This window comes from Lissotriton helveticus, chromosome 3_1 (assembly GCF_964261635.1).
Source record: "Lissotriton helveticus chromosome 3_1, aLisHel1.1, whole genome shotgun sequence".
Lineage (NCBI taxonomy): Eukaryota > Metazoa > Chordata > Amphibia > Caudata > Salamandridae > Lissotriton > Lissotriton helveticus.
The window spans coordinates 1799320711-1799337709 of record NC_136061.1 but is presented as its reverse complement, the minus strand read 5'-3'; the positions used below and the strand labels follow the sequence as shown (position 1 = coordinate 1799337709).

General features: G+C 44.6%; 1 protein-coding gene across 1 annotated transcript in view; it reads right to left on the bottom strand.

Moving 5' to 3' along the window:
- Nucleotides 1–221: 221 nt before the first annotated feature.
- LOC144824319 (uromodulin-like) overlaps nucleotides 222–16999 on the bottom strand; it is a 236733-nt gene continuing 219955 nt past the window's right edge. Inside the window, exons 7-10 of the mRNA XM_078683437.1 lie at nucleotides 10821–11063; nucleotides 8431–8590; nucleotides 639–705; nucleotides 222–283 (exon numbers count right to left, since the gene is read on the bottom strand). Of these exons, the coding sequence (XP_078539563.1) occupies nucleotides 222–283; nucleotides 639–705; nucleotides 8431–8590; nucleotides 10821–11063 (532 nt within the window). The remainder of the gene's footprint in view (nucleotides 284–638; nucleotides 706–8430; nucleotides 8591–10820; nucleotides 11064–16999) is intronic.

The window sequence follows — 16999 nt, the reverse complement described above, 5'->3', positions numbered from 1 at the left end:
TCACTTGGAATTATACTACTAGAAAGCTCTACACCAGTTATGGAACCGGTAACCATTGAACAGGAACCAGTGATCCTGATCATTGAAAATTCCCTCTGCAGTTTAGTAGTCCCTATCTAGAGTCGCCACTTGGTCAAGAGAGACTCAAGCCGCAGAAAAACATAACTCTTACTGGTTAAATCTGAATTTAAATCCTGTAAAACTTCACAGTTGCCCTATTGCTAACTGTGATTTGTCAGAAGCCGAAGGCATCCTGGGTGCACAAGATAATTTTGACTGCTACCTGCAGATTATAAGAAACGTGTATTTTAACATTGCCAGTGCATCTTAAGTTAACCCGAACCGTAAGGTGCCAGGACCCCAAGGCACCCATTGGGCAACAGAAAAAAACATATAACATGTATTCTAAAGATGCACAATGACGTTTGCTGCTGCACAACAACGCCGACCACATAAAGAAATGGAGCAAAATAGCACACACATAATATATGTAATAGTGTATAAATCCACACCTCTTTGCACATTAACACAGACCACAAACAAAAAGCAACAGCCATTAATTTACATAATGCAGCCTACTGGTGCGCAGCTGCTACAAAACAGCCAATGTATCACAATATTTAAGCAATGTGTTGTACCTGAAATGCCAATTGCAGGCATCCTAACGGTGACAGTGCTCGGGTCAACAGAGCGAGACGAAGAACACTAAAAGGAAAGAAAAAAAGTAGAGTCCTTAGGCTTTCACTTCACATCAGGAGCCCCCGCCACAGCTGGAATCGAGAACATCCCTCCACTTACACTTTCTGCCATCACTGCATCTTCGATACTCTTGTCACATGACGCAGCAATTCGAACAGGCCCACCTTCATATGAGACGTCACAGTCATCACTTCCCACTCACATCTGGATCCCAAACTCAGCCGATGCTCGTATTATGTGTGAACACTCGTCTCCTTTGGCGGCCTTTATATACAGCATTCTTTTACAATCAGCACCTTCTCACGCACCAGCCCCATTTACAGGGCATCCAGAAACCTCACCCATCACACAGGCGACCGACGCCTTCCAGGACTGCTTCCCGCTTCCCACCTGTCACCCGTTACAACCTTACGATCGCTCACAGCAAGTATTCCCAACATAAGGTTACGCATATCACCTTATGCACGGGAGGAGTAGTAAAAACTGACCACTTATTCTAATACAAACACGGTTGCCTACAATACGTTGATCACAGATTATTACACAGTAAACAAGGTTACTTATATTAGCCCCAATCTGTAGACACGGTCACTTTAAACGCAGTCTGCACAGTACACATGTTTTCACATATTACCTTAGCTTCCATAATAATCATATTACACAGGGTTTCTTGAATTACTTTAAATATAGTTTGAGTGCTAAATAACCCCTAACTACCTAATGGTACTAATAAGTACATTGTCCAGAAGTATAACCAGTGTTTTTAATTCCCAGCACAAAAAACTCTGCCTTCTGCTTTGCATCAAACCGTGCTGCAGTTCCTGGTCTGAGGACCCCCTTCCATCTCTGGGTCACCGTCTCACCTGTCCTGCCTGCAAACCCTGGGTCCCCTGCAGTTCCTGGTCTGAGGCCCCCCTTCAACCTCTGGGTCACCGCCTCACCTGTCCTGTCTCTGCAAACCTTGTGTCCCCTGCAAGTCCTGGTCTCACTGCAGCTGATGGCCTCAATGCTGCAGGAGCTGGCGGCTAACAGAGGGTACAGAAAGAACCCTTCACAGCTTTCCTTTTCCAGAGTGCCTGCTGTGACTAAAGATTTCGTAGAGCACATAAAAAGCATTCCACCCAGTTAATAAAATCCTCGCAATTATTTTCTTTTTTCTCCACGAGGAATCATTTTTTGTCAATGAAGAAGCCCCTTTCTCTGCATCTACCCGATGTCTGGGAGAGTTGTGCTCCCCTTCTCACGCTGCATAGGGATTTACTCCAGCCTTTTCACGAGCGCATTTCCAGGGAGGGAAAGGGTCGTAAAACTGTCATAGTTGTGGTTGCTCCTAAATCCACAAGGCCCCAATTCCTATTCCCTCAGTTGGGTGTTACTGCAGGATCATTTCACCCAGTCGTGGCGTGCATTTCCCGAGTAGTAAATGGATTTACATCTGCTAGGCATACTTCTGTGATTACCGAGCAGGTATGAACTCTGCCATTTTTGGCTGTAAACATATGATTATGGATACAAATCCCTTTGTTATTCAGTCACTGGAGTGACGCACACAATCTCAATCGCCTCCAATACAAAGCTTCCATAATTATGATTCCGAGCTCTCTTCGGGATGTGAAGTTTGTTTGTTATCATGAGTCTTGCTACAGTGTATGAATACAAAACAAATTATTTAAACTCAGGAGAGGTGTCAGATCAGGGTGGCATTTTGCAGATGTCAAGCCTCAAACAAAATCCAATAAAGATGAATGTATTTGTTTGCTTAATCTGAATAGGGCCTTCAAACAACTGTTAGTGAACTGCCCTCATTTTTATTACATCTGGACGTCTGCCTCAGTGTGCACTGTTTATCAAATACAGGCCTGAAAATAGTGAATCTGCCGCTGTAAAACTACTGATGAAAATGCTGTATTTTGATGCTGTCATTGTGCTGGGACATTTTTAATGGGAAACATGTTTTCTTCATTGATTTAAATCTCTGTAATATTTTATGGGCAACGCTTAAATAAACCAGATGTGTCTGTAGCGTGGAAGGATATCTGTGCTCAATTAATGTTAAAGGGTCGTTCATGTCTGTCTGGATAGGACTGAAGATTCTAAAAAGTCCAAAGGCTCATTGTTAAGTGTGGGTCCATTCATACGAAGTTAGCCCTTTCTAAACGATTCCTTTCTAAGTGGGTATTTCATTATATAGCTCTATATTGTCCGACACTATTAGGTTCCTACTTGGATCAGAAGCTCATTGAGGGTAAAAAGTGAATAAGAAATGTTTACATTTCAAACATTTTCAAGGCTGTCACCTGGAGATCTATTCATGCAATATATGGGATTCTGCAACTCCAGTATAATAAACGACAGTCACTAATTTCTTCATAATTGTCGACTTGTAACATACCAAGTCAATGATTATAAAGAAAAGATATCAGAACTATTATCAGGTTATAACTGCTGAATTCTGACGTCACAATGTCTACTGCCAGAGACAGCAGCCAAAGTGAAAGGCAGGTCGGGTAACAGAGCATAAATGAAGCAGCTGTTTAAAGCAGCAACCAGAATGTTGCTGTTCTTTCTTCTGCTCTATTTCAGTAGCTTACAATAAGGACCACACAATATGTTTATTTGTTTGCGATACATAGACAGAGAAAAGCTAGAATCTTTATGCATATTTCTACTGAGCTACTGCAGCAATTTCTTTTTTTAAAACCTGACTAATATTGAATGTTTCTAAGATCTGTTTGCAACAAATAGATAACAAGGTTTTGATGTGTTTCATTTTGCACTATAGGTTTTATTTTTATTCTTCATGTTTGCCAACATGCTCATTCTTTCATGTGAAAGAGCTACACACCAAGGTTTTCAGTGGTTTGTGGAAATGGTGACGGTGTACATATATTGTATGGGATAAAGTATTGCCTGGGGCACATGATAATGATTTTGCAAGTCACATGGTAGTTTCATAACCTTATAAAGGAACTTGGCCTTCGGAGTCATTCCTCTAAATGAAGATGAAATTCCTCGGTGAATTGCAATATCTTTATAATGTATTGCAGGGGGTACTTTATCAGTTATATAAAAGGCTACTTGTGATGCTACATTGGTGCTTACCTGTAATTACCTATTTCAGTTGAGTTCTGATGTCACAATGCCTGCTGCCAGAGCCAGCAGCTGAGGGGAAATGCAGGTCAGGCCACTAAGCTTAATTAGAGGGACTGTTTAAAGATTGAAAACAAAAAGGTGATTGTCTTTCTTCTGCTCTGTTTAACTAGCTGTGCAGTTACATGCAGAAAGGAGCTATTTATGGCAACATGTTTGTTTGCAATCCGTAGGTAATTATAGAGTTAGAATCTGTATGCATGTTTCTACACAGTCTGACTATTACTGAAAAACCATTCCTGCTGCCACAAAGTTGTATAATGGGCAGTGGGTGAACTGGTGCTTTGTGGAGCCTTCCCACAGGAACTGCACACTCCACCGGGTGCACTATCCCACCCTCCTCCTGTCTCCAGATAAGTTGGAAAAAATGTTTTTCAGAAAATTGTCTGTATTATAAAAAATTAAGCATGGGCGGATTTTGCGAATTGGCAATCCGCGAAATTGCGTATTTACGGATTCGCAATCCGCAAAATCCGCGAACTCTCGCGAATTTTGCGGATTCCTTTTTTTTTTGTGTTCGCAAGTGTTTCTGCCATTTTGCAAGGGTTTTTTACCAGTTCGCAAACGCGAACTTACTTGTCGGGTAGCAACGGTCGCGACCATGTTGTTTCTACGTCTGGTTCATCACAGCACCCTCTGTTTCACCAGTGCCACCCTCTGTTTCACCACTGCCACCCTCTGGCTCACCCATTCTACCCTCTGGCTCACCCATGCCACCCTCTAGTTCATCACTGTAGATTATGGGGGGAAAAGCCCACCTGCCCTGCCTCAACTGACATGAATGAATTAGGGGCTGATTAATGTGTCACTGAATTTGAACTTCCAGGCTGGCACCTGCTTCCTTATCTGTAATTGCTTTCTGTTGCAGTGTAATTTTTTTAACAGGACCTTTGTTGTATATTTGTAGCTATTCTCTGAGCCTGCTGTGAGGGTCAGAGCAGGGTCATAGAATAGTTGCAAGTAGGCAACTGAACTCTGAAGGGGCCCCTCAGGAAGCACTACAGGGAATGGTTACTAATGATAAGATTGAACTTTTGCACCTGCTGAGTGCTTTCAGATTTGCAAAAATCCAAATATCCAGCAGCATCCACAAAAAGTAATCCTTCCAGGCAATACAGGGAATGGTTACTAATGATAAGATTGAACTTTTGCACCTGCTGAGTGCTTTCAGTTTTGCAAAAATCCAAATATCCAGCAGCATCCACAAAAAGTAATCCTTCCAGGTCAAGATCCAAATCAAAGTGACCAGCACATGAAGAATGCACTGGGAGGAGCCTCCTGGACAGGAACAGGAAGTTGGAGACTGTGGGGCACTTCCTTCCTCCCAACCCCCCCCCCCCAAAATGGACTCCTTGCAAAAAAAAAGTGCAGGCAAATGTCAACCTGAGGAGTTATTCTGATAAAAATAATAATTTTCAAGGTTCATGCTGCCTGCTGGTGGATTTCTTGTGCGAAATTGCAAATTTTGAAATCTCGCAATTGCGAGATTGTCGCTGCCCGCCCCATCTACGTGTTTGCAAGTGTTTACTCCCACGAAATTGTATAGTATTCTAGTTGGCAAGTGCGACCAAGCAAAAAATCCGCTTCGCACGGATTTACGAATTTTCGGCAAGTTCGCGAGAGTTCGCGGATTGCGAATTTGCCGAAAATCCGCAAAATCCGCGAGCGGAACGGATTTTACGCCCATGCTTATAAAAAATATTATTGGTTGGAAATGTAAAATCCCACACAGGCTCAGAAATATTAAGTGTATATAACGTCTATGAAGATTTCAATGAGGGACAATCAATATTATAAGTAGCTTTTTCTGAAGTAAAAGTGTTTGTAACCAAGCTGTTTTATTTAATCGGAAGTGTTTCTATCAAGGCCTAGGCCCATGGATCTGTCAGTAGAAGGGGAGCTGTCACACTATCATGCCTAGATCGAAAATAAGATCGGTTTCATATCTTTCCTGAATATGTAGTAGTTCAGATGAAGTTTGTGTCAAAACTATGAATCAAGGATTTTGATGTTTTTGCCCTTGTATGGGCTGTATAGCATTATGGCAGATTTTGGAGGCAGGTTTCCCTGTTCCATATGACTCTGTTCAAGATATAGAGAAAAAGATCTAGAAGCACATAGGTGGTTAGGCCAGGAGTTAAGAGAAGCTAACCCAGATCCTGTTACAGTGAATGGATCCAGAACTAATTAAGGTGTTATGTTATGTTAGGTAGACTTGTAGAGCACACTAATCACCCATGAGGGTGCCCAGGTGCTTGAGCAGGTGAGTGGGTGAAAGACCCCTGCCTCGTTATTCAAAGAGACAGGTTTTCAGCCTTTTCCAGAACTCAAGAAGTGAGGGAGAGGCCCTAATGTGCCGTGGCAGACTTTCCCAAATTTTGGGTGCGATGTAGGAGGAGGAGTGACCTCCTACCTTGTTTTTGTGAATGCAAGGGGTGTATGTGAGATTGAGGTAGAGCTTAGATGTCTTGTCGGCTGGTGAAAGTGTATAAGGTTGTTGGTCCTGTGTTGTGCTGGGCTTTGTAAGTTCCCCAATAAGCACCTTCCTCTACCACATAATTAACACCTACATTGGATCTGCCATATTCCTGGACTGGAAACACGCAGAATTCAATGCTGTTCTCTAAAAAACATCAGCCGACCCAAAATTCTGTCTAATATGTCTGCTCCCGTACCCAGTCAAAGTGATGGTGAAGGCCATCAACAAATAACTCTCAACCCACCTTGAGGGCCACCATCCACTGGAAAACACCCAATCTGACTTCCGAAATAACCACAGCACTGAAACCATACTCATTGCAGCCACCAACAACATTAGGACCATCCTGGACCACAGAGAAATAGCAGTTCTCATCCTACTCAACCTATCTGCTGCCTTCAACATCGTCTCCCACTGTACTCTGATCAGAAGAATCCACGATATAGGCATCCAAGGACCTACACTCCATTGGATCTGCTCCTTCATTATATGAAGAACCTAGAGAGTTAGTATGCCACCATTCACATCAGGTCCCACCTGTCAAATTAGGATCCAACCGCCATGTATGTGGGTCGTAATCATGCCTATTTGTATTGAGGATTATGCTGCCTGAAAAGGGCCGCAGCCTAATCCCAAATGCAAAGGGGCATGTTTTCAAGCATCCCTGCCCCCCGTGGCAGGCACCATGCTTTGCCTGCCACACGATGAAGGGAGGTTTGGGGGCCCATGGACGATGGGCACGGAGACAGGGGCTGTGATAGGGGGGCCAAAAAAGCCTTTCCTCCAACCTTTTCACATCAGAAGAATCAACGTGAAATGGCTGATGGAAAGGTGGATCATAATCCCTACAGCAGTGCCTGATAAGGCACCACCTCTATTAGCCTCTATTTGCTGTCCGTCGGTCCCAGGGCCAATGCGGCCTGACCGATCGCATCCTAATAGGACAATCTGACTGTGGTTAGACATCATAATCTGCTCCTATGAGTTAATAGTAAGTTTAACCCTGCAGGCCCTCTACAGTCAGGGCGGAGAATTCGGCACATGAAAATATAGGCCAGTACCCGAATCTAGGTTACTTTGAAATGCTCAGATGGCCTCCATTAAATTCAATCTAGCTTTAGCCAATGCTAATGGACCAATGCAGTTTCAAATGTACACCTGTCTCATAATTATAATAATAATATAATTTTCACAAAATAATATTTGGGCTGGCTGGAATAATAGCAATATGTTGAGAGAAATTAATGATGCTTTTAATATCTCTTACTTTTATGTTATTGTTTCCGAAGGCCATGACCATGCTCCCTATTGTATACTCCTGGCTATAATCAATAAATAAATCTAGGTGCCTCGGTAAATCGGGGAACTGCTGAGAGGGTCGCAAAAAGTAACAAAGGTTGGAAAAGTAGGCAGTAGGAGTTAAGTAAGGATGTCTAAGGAGTGAACGACTCTCAGAAGTTTAAGTTACTGAATAAACCGCAGAGAGGCAAGGAAGGGCAGAGATGTTCTCCAGAATGACAAAGATCCTATCAGCAGAGCCCTACCCAAAAACTCTGCACCTGCCACTGTTCCCATCCTCCTTCCTCCTGCGTACACTGTTTGATCAGGAAGTCTCAAGAGTAACTCCTTGCTGGCGCCCCTTTCCAGCACACACGGTCAGGGACAGAAGGATCATGCCGCATACCCCTGCCTGTATGCACTTTTTGGGTCTGATGGTCCCAACATTCCTGTCACCTTGTTCGCTTTTTTGTTGCTTCCACAAAACCTGTCTTGAATGTGATGTGAGCTTGCATTACCGATGCTGCTTGTGGTGTACTTGTGTGTGAGGTAAGCTTGTATTGCTGCTGCTGCTTGTGGTGTACTTGTGTGTGAGGTAAGCTTGTATTGCTGCTGCTTGTGGTGTACTTGTGTGTGATGTAAGCATGCATTGCTGCTTCTAGTGCTGCACCTGCTCTTTGTATGTTTGTCGAAAGAAGCAAACGCTTGATTCCTCTTCAGGCCACTGCGTTCCTGTACTGATAATTGCTCATCCTGGCACCTCCCCACTTGCTGGTTTGGTAGCTTATTTAATTTCCTTTTCTGTATCAACCCTCATCACTTACCCCGCAGGTGTCTGGTGTTGTCTTCTTGCACAGAGATATATCACAGCTCATGTACACTGCTGACAGGTCTTGAAAGGCAAAGGTCTCTATCTTAAACATAACTTCAAGGGAAACACCATTGTGGATAATCTGTACGTCCACTTCATCCGTCACTGGGCAGCTGTGAAGAGGAGAGAGCGTGGAGTTAGATTTCAAAGACTGCTTTCAATGTCACAGTCAAGTCACCACTAGAGTCTTGCTGTGTATGTGTCGGAGCCCACCAAGAGTACCTTCCTGGTGAGATGTACTCATTGCGCCACCAGTGAGTGAATCCGGTTCGCAACTGTTGCCACCTTTTCATTTTTTTCCTCCAATCAGCCACCCTTGCTGATACGTAAGAAGCCACGCAAGTGGCATCTGATTGGTTTGGAGCGGTTTTTAGAATTGTTTTAAAAAAATAATCACCCGTCTGTGACACCATTAAAATCAGTTGGGGGCAGTGAGACTGGTCACCATTGAGACTGCACTTTAAGGAGTCAGACTGATAAACAACTGAAACTATTCCAAGGTGTGAGATTAACATAAAACCAGGGAGGTTGTGTGTTAATAAGTGAGCTTAAATTTAGTGAGTGAGGCAGTGTGCTAAGGTGCTAGACTCCCTCCTAATGAGGACTCGCACTTAAAGGTAGCTCGGGGAATGCACCTTCCCACTGACTCTACTCCTTCATCTACACCGCCTGCTGAACTGCGCCCTTGAGTAATTATGTCCCATTAAAATGTAATGGGTATATCAGTCTGAATAAGTCTTAAACAAATGACAAGTGGCAGAGACAGCTCTTGTCCAGACTAAAGGCGCACCACAAATTTTGTGTGTTTTGTCTTACTTCATTTGATCTATACTACTATAATAAAGTAAAAACTTTCAGGCTTTGAGGCGGGTAAACTCGGGAACCACGGCGCCAATCTACACACCCGATACACCGTTGAAATCGTCAGGATGTGTAGATGGTTATAGGCTATATAAATATAAAAAATAAACGTTATTTACAAAATTTATATTAAAAAAGTAGTCCCTCCAAATTAGCGCCGGCCGCGACGTGCGTGCTCACGTCAGGAGCATGGGGAGGAGCGGCGCCCGAGAAGCAGCGGACATGAAGCGGGGGAGGAGCGGTGACGTGAGGAGCAGCGGACAGGCCAGTGGCGGTGCGAGCAGCGGAGAGGCGGACATGGCACGGGGGAGGAGCTGCGGCGGACAGGCGGTGAGGAGCAGATCGGCAAGGAGCGGTGAACTGAGGAGCGGCGGCTGAGGTAAGGCTCCGGGGACAATGTCGGGGCAGGCGGGTGTCGGGCCAGGTGGGGGACGGGGAGTTACAACAGAACAGATCGGCTGAGGAAAGGCAATGTCGGGGCAGGCGGGGGTCGGGGCTGGCGGGGGACGGGGACTAACAAGGTGACGGGGGGAATATTTTGTCCGACCTCCATTGACTCAGGACAGGCGGGGGTCGGGCCAGGCGGGAAAACAGATCGGCTGAGGAAAGGCAATGTCGGGGCAGGCGGGGGTCGGGGCAGGCAGGGGACGGGGCGGGCGGGGGCACGGGCTGCTGGGCACTGTCGGGGAGGCAGGGGTAGTGGAAGCCTGAATGCTCCCGGACAAGGTCGGGAAGGGCTGCTAGTGTTTATATAAAGCTGTGTCTTTGTGAGGTGGCAATCCTGAATATCGACACCACAATATTGGTGGCGCAAAATATCAAGGACAAAATATCGAACATAAAATATTGACAGGTAAATACGTCTAGATTTTCTATACCTAACTCCACATATATGTACGATATATATATATATATATATATATATATACATATTTATATATATATATATATATATATACAAGGTATGTAGATGCGAAGTTAGTAATAGTACATCTACACTTCCTTATATGCACATCCTTACGATATTTTGTCCCTCCCTATTCTGTCCTCAATATTCTGATATGACAATATTCTGGGAGATGATATTCAGCAGTACAACCTCTTCGTGAAACTCTCCACTCACATTAGAAGTCACATTAGCCACGTATGATTATCTGGGGACTGGGTAATAGTTTCTTGAACTGGCCACACTACCAGAGAAAGCCCTCCGCTATCAACACCAAGAATATTACGTGAACAGCTCACATAGGACTCATACTCTGCAACAGTGAATGGCATTTCGTTTCTACAATATTACTTGTGAATGGCCCGCTCGCTCTCTTTTATTCATCCACATTTACTGCGGGTGATCACGGTGTCCTTTTATTTGATTCCTGTATCCAGAATGTTTTACGGTCCATATTTCTTCGAGCATAAGTTATGAAAAGGCTACAAAAAGGAAGTGAGAGAAATACAGAGCAATGCTTAGAATGATCCACTTACCCGCCTGATATTAACACCACACCGGTTTGACCGGGGTTGTTGTTGGGGGCGGCAATGCACTTGTCTGCTCTCAAAGAAAATATGTCTGCATCCGAGAATGTAGTGGAGATGCCAATGTAGAGCGGGGTTCCCACCGTCAGTTGAGTATTCACTGTGTACGGATCAGTAAAGGCATTGGACATGTAGGCAGCCATAGTGGCGGTGATGGGTCCTGAGCCATTCACTGATGGGAGAGTCACTGTGCTGCATGCAACAAAAAAACATCACGGTAAGTACATTATTATTATCATTATTAATTAACACGTGGCTACCCTCAGTCACCCCAGCGCTGACGGCAAAACAGGCGTAGGGAGGTGGCTACTAAATAATACTCTGGAAAAGCCAAGTTTTAAGACACTTCCAGAAGGTGAGGTGAGATGTCTCTAAGCGCAGATTCAGGGGAAGGGAGTACATGAGAGTAATTGCACACCTCAGAAATATATTTACACTTTATTTGAAACCTTAATGGATATAAGCTCAGAATGTTACATCTCCATCCGGGAGCTTGAGGATAACCTACAGGAGCCTAGTATGTACACATACAGTGGAAGTGATGCAGGTGGCACCTCAGAGAACAGGAGCGGTTGGTAAAGACATGCTGACATTAATTATAACTGATGGGAAGAGGAGTCACACATCTGAGGAATAAGGGGACTGCATCCTGCTAAATAGAATTCATCAAACTGAGAGCCTGACATTTATGTAGCTTCTTGACGCTAAACCAACATTGATCAGTCTAAAATATCACAGTTTGTCAGCATATTGTGTAAACAAGCCTTCATAACAAAAGTCGCTTAAAATAGCATTACACTCAGGACTTTTTTTGTATTCATGTTTGTTAGATCTGGGGGTCTCTAGTTGGCAATGGTTATCCCCTTTGTCCAAATAGGGACCCTTACTTCTAATTCAGGACAAGGGGATTACTCTCCTTAATAACCCCTGCTCACCCCCTTGGTAGCTTGGCAAAAGCAGACAGGCTTATCTCAGAGGCAGTGTGTTAAGCATCTGTGAATATACACAGTAATTCAGTGATAGCACTACAGATGGACACAACACAGGTTTTATAAAAATAGGTATTCTTTATATAGACTCAAACACAAGACCACAAACGACAAAAATCCACAATACTATACTAAAGGTTACTTAAAGGATGATAAAAGTCTCTTAGTTCAAGTTGTTGGTAAATGCGACAAAGTTCTCAACAAAGTTCTTGGATGCAGCACGCAAAGTGAACAAAAGGCTCGCAAAAGGGGAGATGCGTCGGTTCCGTGACCTGGAGGAACGGTTGCGTCCTTCCTCAATGCTTGCGCAGAGTAGGGGACTCGTCGTGAGCCTTACCGGGCGGAGGTGATGCGTAGATTCTCGACCTGTTGGGGTGTGCAAGATGGCACCTTGATGCGATGCGATGCCGATGCAATGATCCAGTTGCGATACGAGAAGATGGCGCCCTTGATGCGGGGATGCGATGAGGATGCGATGACGCCCTGGCAGCCTTGCGATGACTCTGTACTTTGGAGCCGCGACAGGCCCTGCGATGCGCTTCTCCGGTTATGCGATGACAGCTCTCTCGATGCGTCGCGCTTCTCCGGCGATGCGATAGCAGACAGCTTCGATGAACACACGCTTCCAGGGAGATGCGACAAAGTCTCGCTTCTCCGGCGTTGCGATGATTTCAGCTGCGGCGGCGACAAGCTTCTCTCGATGCGTCGCGCTTCCAGCTCCCAGCGGCACGCAAGTGACTGGAGTTAGAGTTCACAGCAAGGAAATTCAGGAGGGAGCTAGAGGTGAAGTCTTTTGGCCCTGAGACTTCAGCAGGAGGCAAGCACAGTTCAAGCCCTTGGAGAATATTCTGTAGATGAAAGTCCTTACAAAGTTCCTTCTCCTTTCCCTTGGCAATGAAGTAACCGCTGCAGGCCAACCCAGCAAACAGAACACTGGCAGAGGGGCAGTCCAAACTCCTGCAGCTTCCTTGGTTCTTCTCCTTGGCAGAAAGGTTTCTTGTTCCAGAAGTGATCTAAAGTCTGTGGGACTGGGTCCCAATATTTATACCAAAAAATTATTTGTTCTCTGAAGGCATAGAGGCCTTTGCCTGGTTTAAATCAGCTCCTGAGCACTGTGTTTACATGACTCTTCTCTTCCTTTCACTGTGCAGGGCAGAAACATCAGAGGCCCCACAGGAGGTGGAGCCAGCACAGGGGAGGGAAGATGCAGCTCTGGAGTACTCTGTTGACAGGATTCCCCTTCTCCTTTCACTGTGCAGGGCAGAGACATCAGACAAGCCACACGGGGTGGAGACAGCATTGTGGAGGGAAGGCCCAGCCCTAATCAGGTCCCAGGTGCACTCTCCCCCTCCCATCTGGAGGTAAATCTCCCTATTCACCACTGGGCTGTCCCAGACTGTCTCCTGGAATTTCCCCAGCCCTGTGACACACAAACCCAGACAAGGAATACACAAGTCAGCAGAGGCGGGCTCAAATGGTTAGGCAAGTAAATACCTACTTTCTAAAAGTGGTAGTTGCAAACACAGAATATTAAAATAAACTTTACTAAAAGATGTATTTTATTATTCTGAGTTCAGGCATACTAAACTCGAATTTCTACCATGTTCCCTGAGTAAGTTAGGATTGTAGGGATGTAACAATCTTCCCTGCCCATTCTAGTCTATGAGAACAGGTAGCCTTCAGTAGTGAAAAACGAAAATGGCTGTAATTCACTACTAGAACTTGCTACACACATCAGAACATGTCCTACCTTATACTTACAATGCACCCTGCCCTTGGGCCTACCATAGGGGTTTCTAAAATGAAGCAAAGGGAAGGTTTAGGGACTGGCAAGTGGGTGCACTTGGCCAAGTCGACGTGGTAGTCACCGACTACACACAGGCCTTGCAATGGAACGCCTGAGACACATTTTACAAGCTGCTTCTGTGGGTGGCCCAACCAGCGCTGCAGGCCCACCAGAAGCATTTGCTCTACAAGCCCTGGGCACACATGGTGCACTGTACTAGGGGCTGACAGTAGATCAAATAAGGCAATCATGGAATCCAATCAGTATATCAATTTAACATGGGGAGCACTTGCACTGTGGCACTGATTAGCAGTGGCACAGGGCCCAAAACATACAACCAGCAAAAATATGTCAAAACAGAGGAGGCAATCCGTCAAAAATGGAAGGGAGACTCACCCCAATGATGTCTGGTCTAACAATGTTGGTGTATTAGTGCAACTAGGAGCAAACAATTGCCTTGTTACTGCAAGAAGCGTGCACAAATTGATTCTACACATTTTAAAAAACGTTTCCTTGTAGTGGAAGTCGGTCTAACGATGGAAAGCCAAATATGTTTTAGGAAAAAAATACTTAATAAAAAGCTCTGCTGTGGCATCTTGATCTTTCAGGACAAGAACCGGCTGTGTATGTCGATCATTCTCCTCAAACATACACAAGTGTAGAGACAACCTGCAACCTGTATCTTCAAATGTAAAATAAAAAAATGCACACAAAAGCACCGATGCCAATGGTTTTACTACTGCTAGTGTGCAAAGATTAAAATCAATGAAACACTAAAATAAAGCGGCTTACTAGCTTTCTGAATTTTTCACGCAACATTTTGCTTTGGCGTTATAAGGATAGTAATTAATTTACTGGTTTAATGGCGTCCAAATTTGTGCTCTTTGATCGCTAGTGTCTTCCTGTGAAGGTCAATGCATCTTTTGCATAGTAAGAGTACATTTAGTGCTTGCCAATAGAGCCTGGTTGAAAGAATTGGAGCTTGATGCACTGGCGTTGCACTGCTCACCAGTGTGCTCACCAGTGTGAGCTCTTCTCAGGGGTGTAGCTTACTCAACAATGTTAGGGTGCGTGAGGCTGAAATTTAACAGCAAGAAATGAGGTGCACCCACTTGAAATCGACAGGGCACGCTGGCGCCGGTGAGGAATGTAGCAGTAAATCTATTCTACTTAATTGGTTGCATAGTTGATTTAAAATATCTTATGGGGTTAAGGCACCTGAGGCAGAGATCTTTGTGTGCCCCATAAATCCCAGCGAACAATAATGGTATGATAACTTTGGAGGAGAGACCTGCGTTTTCTCTTGTCCCAGCTTTGAGTCAAAGTAGTGTAGCGGGTTAATGTATCTCATGCAAAGCACATCAACAAACATGCAGATGACAGATTTTTATTTGATGTAATTAGGTAAGCGAGTTACTGCTTTTAACACGGAGATCCTTGTGTTACTCGCAGTTCATAAACTGCAATCCTTCTTATATAGCACAGTGAGCTAGATGGGTCTCCTACACCTTGTAACTCTCACGTCTTATGTAACACATTTTGTATATTGATTTACACATTTATAGGATTTGTTGTAAATGTATTTTATGCATGTGTGATGTAAGGCGCTCAGACATTCTGCATTGGGATGGGTAGCGCTATAAAAGAAAAATCAAAATAATAGAATTTAAATTGTTATTTGTGTAAAGACCGGAACAGACTACCACATCTGACATTCTTACAGTGTATGCCTATATCTTATATTCATGGATCGAATAACGTAAAAAACATGCCTCTCAAGTATTTGTGAAGTGATAACAAGCTGTGTGCCTTTGTTTAATTTCTTTTGCATTTGCATGTAGGTGTGAGGCTCAGATAGCTTCCAGTCAGAATAGTGGAAAGAAAGGAAGCCTGATGGCCCCAGCTGGAGTCGAAATATGAAAGCTCTCTCGCCGCCTGCACATTGCTGCATGAAATGAATGCAGACAACCTGCAGGGGCTGCTGAATGTGCCCCGGTGTCTGAATGTTACACAAAGACAAGTTCAACATATTTCAATGGGGCCCAATTCTTGCAGGGCGGATGGTGTTCACCCTGTATAAATAGTGGGTGGAAGCTGTGTACCATGACTTTTGCCCTGCAGCCAACTTGAAGAACAATCTAATTGTGTGAGGAGGGGCTGGGACCTTGAAGGGGGCGGGTCATCATGCCGAAAAGAACCTACGAGGCACTTTTGAATCCCACCCCGCCTCCAAGACTCTCCTCCCACAAAAAAAGCTTACTAAGGCTGCTGCCAATTTCCTGGGGTGTTTTTACACCCTTTAATGGACATTGGCAGTTCAAAGCCTCGGAAAAGGAACTGCAAAACCACTATTTACAGTGGTTTTCAGCTAGTTTTCCCTGCCACCATGTGACATCAGCTCCTCGTCGTGAGGCCGTGTGATGGGAGCCGATATCGCGTGTCACACGGTGGCACCATGTGAGTTGGCACGTATATGTCTGTGTTAAGTTTGAGGCAGATGGATTTCATCCAGGTGGCAAATTCGGTCATGCACTAGTTGAAGTTGTTCCTGGTATTATATGTGTTTTGTCTGAGAGAGACATTATGAATTGGGTATTGCCGGCATATGTGAGTATGTCAATGTTGTCTGTGCAGATGATGCCGTCCGGTGGTGTCATGTAGATGTTGAAAAGGGTTGGGCTAAGTGAGGAACGCTGCAGGTCTGTACAAATGAGTTTATGGGCTTGTGAGAGGTAAAGTCATATGTTGACTGTGTCCTTCTGGGAAGAAAGGTGCATACCTTTTGCAGGGCAGGCCCTTGAATGCCTGCCTCAAGAAGTCATCTGAGAATGATAAGATGGGAGACTGTCAAAAGCAGCAGAGAGGTCGAGTTGGGTGAAGGCAGTGGTTTCTTCTTTGTCATAGACCATTCAATGTAATCTGTTGTTGCTCTGAGGATCATCTCTGTACTGTGGTTAGGTCTAAAACCTGATCTGTGGTTTCAAGGACATGGTGGTTGGTGATGTGGTTGGAAAGGAGTCAATTGACGACTTTCTCTAGGATCTTGACAGGGTATGGAAGAAGGGAGTTTGGTTGGTAGTTCGTGAATTTGGCTATGTCTGATGAGGGCTTCTTCAGGAGGGCGTTGACAGCTGCATACTTCCAGACTCCTGAGAAGTTGGCTGTGTCAATGGAGGTACTGAGCCTAAGGGTGAGAGCTTTTCTGATGAAATCGAAACTTTGCTGAAGGTGTAATAGGGGAAAGAGTCAAACAAAGCCACAATATGGATGGCCTTCAGGATGGCTGTGGTTTCCTCTTTGGTGATGGGGTTCCATTTTATCAGGATGTTTTGTTCTGATACTGAAAGATTTAT